General features: G+C 63.2%; 1 protein-coding gene across 1 annotated transcript; it reads right to left on the reverse strand.

Annotated features, from left to right (window-relative positions):
* Positions 1–4,950: 4,950 nt before the first annotated feature.
* On the reverse strand, positions 4,951–6,255 carry MNEG_6860 (bifunctional enzyme involved inthiolation and methylation of tRNA; the record flags this gene model as incomplete). Its single annotated transcript, XM_014044668.1, has 4 exons — positions 4,951–5,268; positions 5,545–5,601; positions 5,853–5,974; positions 6,210–6,255. 4 exons carry the CDS (start codon positions 6,253–6,255, stop codon positions 4,951–4,953), a joined length of 543 nt encoding a protein of 180 aa, XP_013900122.1.
* Positions 6,256–6,305: the final 50 nt, after the last annotated feature.

Below are 6,305 nucleotides of genomic sequence, written 5' to 3' on the forward strand. Positions count from 1 at the left end.
CATGCTGCCAACATGAGGCTTGCATTTCTCTGCGCCTTGCGTGCGTTTTTTAGGGGGGGCCCTGAAGCTTCCTGCCCCGTCCTGGTGGCAACTACATGGCCACGCGTCTACATGCGCCCCTCCCCTTGCACTCCGTATTTTGCTGTTGCTTGTTTGTCCTGCCCATGCAAACCCGGCCTTTGACACCACGATCACACAAACCGCTCCCACTCTCTGCATCCGACAACCCCTCCAACCACCCGCAGACCCGCCAGGCCTGACTCAGCAGGTGCTCAACACCGCCACCGGCAACGGCGCCGCAGCGCGTCGCGTCAGGGACGACGTCCTGGGGCCGGCCGTCAAAGCTGTGTTTGGCGACGCTGTCGGCGGCGTCACGGTCTCGCCACATGGGGGCCCGGCCCCTGCGGCGCAGTCTGCAGTCAAGGGGCTCGACCCTGTGACGGCCCTGCTGCCCCAACCGACCGCTTCCCCGGCCATGCCGCACACCACGACCTCGCCGCCCCCTGCACGCGCCAGCTGGGAGGGGCGCGACGCGGCCCACCCCAGGTGGGCCGACGCGCCCCGCTGCTCCTTTGCGCCGGCAGCGGGGGTGGAGTACGCACACGACGGAGCAGGGCGGCTATGGGGCTGGGAGGGCGGCCGGAGCTGCGCCTTCCAGGAGCCAGACAGCGGGCGCCCCATCACCGCACAGGGCCCGACCGGCGGCCAAAAGGGCGAGCCCGAGCACCGCGGCAAGCGGTCTGGGGGCGATCAGCCAGACTGGAATGCGGCGCCGCTCTGCTCCCACGACAAACTGGCCGGCAACAGCGTCAGGGACGCTTCGGGGCGCCTGTGGGGCTGGCAGGGCGGCGCCAGCTGCGCCTTCCGGGCGGACGCTGCGCCTGCGAGGGCCGGCGGCGGCGCCGCGCAGGCGCCGCCGGCCTGCCGCGCGGCGCCGACGGCGAGCAACAGCGTGAGGAGCGGCTCGGGGCGCCTGTGGGGCTGGGAGGGCGCTCACAGCTGCGTTTTCCCGGAGACGTCTGCATCGTCTGCAAAGGACGGCGCCAGCAGTGGCGGCAGTGGCGGCAGCAGCGGCGACAACGTCAGCGGCAGCGGCAGCGGCGGGGCCGGCGCCTGGGACGCTGCGCCGCGGTGCGGGGGCAAGCCGACGACCGCCAACAGCGTCAAGGACGCATCTGGGCGGCCTTGGGGTTGGCGGGACGGCAGCAGCTGCAGATTCCTTTGATGAGTCCGAGGTTGACACGCACCCAGCCCCTGAATACCCCACACCATTCTTGCTTAACTGGGCACCGCCGATTGCAGCGCCCCTCTCAATTCAATCCAAGGGTTTTTGACGCAGTGTTCGTGCGAAATCCTGCGCGCCTTGCTTCTTGTCATGCCCTACCCACCTGGCTGCAGGAGTTATGGGTCATGATGGACAGTTTCCACCTTTGAGACGTGGCCAGCTCACCGCGCAGTTGCTTACCTAGCAGTTGCTGGCCCGCAATGGCGGTCGCTAGCCTCACATTTGCTGGCACACGTTGGCAGCCCAATTTCGCACGCTCAGAACAAAGGGAGCCACGTGATCTTCACTGGCGGCACGGGCCTGCCTTTCACGTCTTTGCTGGACTTGTGCCTGTTCACTTTGCGTCTTCACAGGCCTCCTCACATGGCCGTGCGCGGCCTGTCCTCATGCGGTTTCTAATCGCATCAATAGTAGCAATGGGTGCCGCGGCTGGTGTTGCGTTGCGGCTTGCGCAGCTCCTCTGGCCGTACTGCTGTGCCCCCCAGAGCCGCAGGAGCCAACAAAAATGGTGCGCATAATCCAGGGGCCCTTATTGTCAGCTGGCTGACAATGCAGCATTATGTGACTGAAATTACGCGAGCGATTGACTGCACTCACGGTGCACTGAACTGCCACCGGGATCCATGCGTGCACTTGGGGAGTCACCTGCTGGGTGACCCTACACCAGCTGATGCACCCAACCTGACACCGCATCCGTATGTGTGATCACAAGGCGCCCTGCAAGCTTGATTGATTGAGATGCACCCTGCATTTGCCCGCAACATGCGACTCGACGTGACACAGGGTGAGATGCGCCCGTCACAGGCACCGTTTGCTCCAGCTGCCGGCACAGTAGCGCGTCCCCGCGCTGTCCGCTCGTCATCCTCCTTCCTGTACCTGCTTCTCACCACCGTTCCCTTACCTTGAGGCACACCACTGCGCTTCTCTTCGCTCCATTTCAATAGTTTCCCCCACCCGCTGTTGCGAGCGGTGGATGCAGCACCCGTGCTGTAGCTTTTGCCACTGATGTGTGTGGGCATGGTAGCTTGCTTGCTGTCTGCGCCGCAGCTTTATCAAAGACCTCGCCCATACTGATTACACCGGCTGCTGAGCGGCGATGACCGGCACTACAAGGCCTGTATTCACCACTGTTGGTGCGGCCTGGCGCGTTTTGAAGCACACTCAGGCAGACCTACCACATCGTCACACACTGGAGCACGCCAGTCTGCTGCGAGCTGAAAGTTGGGGACGCTTTTGGCTGATCAACGAGGTTCCATTTCAATTCCGTCGACCGCCACTCGCCTCCACCGACTGCATAAAATGCCACATTGCATCACATGCCTGGCGCGTGCCCGCGCCCGCGTCTGCATGCGCACTTAGCTCATCAGGGCAGCGCAACCACGCACACATACACAAAAACGCACGCATACACCCTTGCACGCGCCTGACGCGGACGCACGCACACGAGACCCCTTTTGCAGGCGCGCACGTGCACGCTGTTGCGGGGCCAAAGTGAGCATGGGTGCCCAGGTGGTCACTCGCCCATCAATGGATCATGCAACTTCGCGACTGGAGCGGCGGGCCATCCGCACCACCGCCTGTCAATTGGACGTCAGTCTGGCCAGGAGGCAGCATGGCAATCGATTCTTGTGACACAGGTTGCGAGTCCGCGTAGCAGCACAACCCTCGACCTTGCTCGGTATCACGCTGGCATGGAGAGGGCGGTTGAATGCGCTGGCTGGTGGCGCCATGCGGTGGCACACATCTGCGTGGCAACAACTTGGGCTTTGGCATGCTTGGTTGGTGAATAAGGGCACTATTCGTGCATGCGTCGCATGTGCACGAGGGTAATAACAGGCAATTTGTATCGTATGCATGCATGCACTGAATCTCAGACCCTTCCAAATGTTTGGCCTAACTGGCTGCAGACTTTTGGAGGCAACGCATCAGATCGTTTGGGTGTTGTCTGACCAAGAAACATGAATACGGCGGCGTGCACAACCGTATGGAAGTGGGCAAAGTTCCATCCATGAAATTCTTACACTGCACAAGCGCAGCCACCGCAGCGTTCTTATATGTATACCGGAATCACAACAGTCAATAACAAACAAGCATGGCCAGCATCAAATCTGGGGCAAGCTTGATTTTACTGCCCAGAGTGAATACATAGCGCAACTCCCAAAGGCTGCAAAGATCCTCAAGTTTGGACCCACACGCCCATCAATCAAACGAGCAGCGGCTGACGCAGCTTTGACAGCATCCGCGCAATCTTGCCACTGGCGCCGCATCGCGGCCCGTGGATGCGCGCCGGCACGCTGCCCACGGCTGACGCCGCCTCAGACGTCGACGGCGCTTGGTAAGCAGACGCGGCCGAGTCTGCCACGCGCGCTTGTGGCTGGGCCGCGCCTCCATCGCAGTCTGCATCCCCGGCTCCGACGCTTTCGGCACACAGCTCCTCTGCATCAGACCCCATGCTGGTCGACCTGCTGCAGGCAGCCACCGCTTTGACCGCCGCGGCGGCTGCGGCTGCGGCGGTGGCGGCTGCGGCGGCCCTGGCGCTCAGCGCCACCTGGTCCTGGAGGTCGTCCATGCGGGCTGCAGCAGCCAGGCCGTCGGCGCCGAGCTCGTCCATGCGCACAGCGTACACGGCGAGCTCCTCACGAACGCGCGCAAGGCCGGCCGCTGCGGCCGCGGCGGCCTGCGATGCGAGCCGCGTGAAGCGCGGGCAAAAAATCGTGGGAAATGGCGCACCATGTGCGGCAGCATGCGGTATTGGCTGCCATGATGGCTGGCTGGGGTCATAGGACAGCCAGGGCTCTCACAGTGAGAAGTGCCGTGGTTGCATCGACTGCCCCTGCATGGCCAGGGTGTGTGAAGGGGCCCGCAAACGATGACAAACACACACCTGAAGTGCCTCTGCGAGCTGCTTTGATACCTCTTCATCCTTTCTGTGCTGCCTCGCAGCCTGCAGGGGTGAGGGGGTGGCCCCGAAGCCCGTCAACCACCTCCGGGCGGGAAAGTCATACTCGCACGCTGCTATCTGAGCGTCCGGAACGCAAGGACATATGAATCACCTTCAAGTGTGTAAAAATCGTGGCGGATGCCGCTATAGCCACAGCAAACGCCATTTCTAGGTGCAGGTGGGTGTTGTGCTGGTGCCCCGTTGTGTACGGCTCGCTAATTTGGTGTTGAAACCCTGTAATGGTTTTAGACCCTGGGATATTTCCACACAAGCATCATCTGCCACACGTGCTGCAACTGCCTCTAAGTAGGTGGCCTCCATGGAATCGCCCGCTGGTCTCCCGCCCAGTGGAACCGCCGGGTGACCCCCAAGTGACGCTTGGCCCGTGCCCTCGCCTCGCCCTGTGCGAGCCGGCACCCCTTGGCTGATAAAAAGGCCAGCGCCAAACGCAGTCCCAACAACCAGATGTCAAGTTACTTGCTGATGCAACAAGCGAAATCAAAGCAAGACAGCCGCCAACAAGAGCGCATGACAAGGGCTTGCCGGTGTCCGGCTGCATCGCCGCCGCCCTGCCGTCTCGTGCGGGCCACATCTTTCAGCGGCCAAGCCGGCTGCCCTGGCAACCTGAAACCGCACCCTCACAATATGTGGTGCGCCCAGCTGCCCTCTGATTGCAGCCCTCCTCCAGCCCAACCCCTCACAGCAACCGCCCAACCTCCGCCGATCACGCCGCGCCGACCAACTGCTGCTGCTGCCCCTGCTGCTGCCCCTGCTGCTGCTGCTGCTCCGCCGCCGTCCCAAACCTGAGGGGATCCCGCGGCGCGACGTCCCCCACGATCCTGCCGTAGAGCGAGTAGGCGTTGGCCTGCTCGATGCGCACTGACACCAGGCGGCCCCTCAGCGCCTCACCATCGCCGTCAAAATAGGCGAGCTTGTTGTGGCGGATGCGGCCAAAGGCCTGGTTGGGGTTGCGGGGGTTGACGCCCTCCACCAGCACCTCCAGGTCGCGGCCCATGAAGCGCTGGGCGCGCTCTGTGGCGACCTGGTGCGTGGAAGCGCAGGCGCGGAACGCATGGCTTGCGCATCAGATGAGGGGTGGAACAAGGGGCTGCGGCTGGGGGCCTCGCCGCCTTGGTGCGAGGCGCCAGCGGCTGCGGCAGGCGCGCGTATTCGCCACAGCAAGGGGGAGCGCGCGCCTGCGGCTGGCGGCTGAGCGGCCGCGCCCCTGACATCTGACGGCCTCAGCGCAGCGCAGCGCGGGCACGCCTGATCCTCCCGCACCCAACCGCCTGCAAGCACTGCTCTGACAACGCCGCACCTCCATGACCACCGCGTTGAGGCGGTTGAGCCTGTCACTCTTGATCAAGTCGGCCACCTGCGGTGCATGACATGAGAGAGTGATGAACAATATTGCAGCGTGGGGCAAGTGGGAGCGGCGTGGCTACATGCACGCGCACATGGCACAAGCCATGGCATGATCACAAATCTCAAGCAAAGCGTCGCTTGCAGGCCGCAGCCCCAGTGCGACTGCATCTATTGGAGCAAATTGGTCCAGATCAATCGCACGGCCTCTGCATTCAGGCCAGTGCGGATGAAGCGTGGACATGGCACTGCTTGGCGCCCCACCTGGTCCTCCCACTCCGCCGCCGGCGTGTTGGGGCGCGGGCTGTAGGCGGCGGTGTTGACCCGGTCAAAGCCGATGGCGCGCACCAGGTCCTCTGTGCGCTGGTACTGCTCCTCGGTCTCGCCTGCAGGTGGAGGGGGGCCGGTACAAGGTCGGGTCACAATGGGGTGTCGGCTTGGCTTGGCTTTATTGCTCAGGCCATTGTGCCATGTATGCATGTACAATTGCAGGCAAACAAAGCAAGGAGCTTGCTGCTCTGCCAAAAAACGCAGTAAAGAGTGCCCTGTCCACCCTGCGGTTTCATGCTATTATGTACAGCTGCGCAGCCCCAAGGTGCAGAGGCCTGCAGCGCGGCTCACCGGGGAAGCCCACAATGACGTCACCGCTGATGGATGCGTCGGGCATGTAGCGGCGGATGTTGTCGATGATGGAGCGGTACCTGGCAGGGTTTAGGG

This window comes from Monoraphidium neglectum (genome assembly GCF_000611645.1).
Source record: "Monoraphidium neglectum strain SAG 48.87 unplaced genomic scaffold scaffold01158, whole genome shotgun sequence".
In the NCBI taxonomy this organism is placed as follows: domain Eukaryota; kingdom Viridiplantae; phylum Chlorophyta; class Chlorophyceae; order Sphaeropleales; family Selenastraceae; genus Monoraphidium; species Monoraphidium neglectum.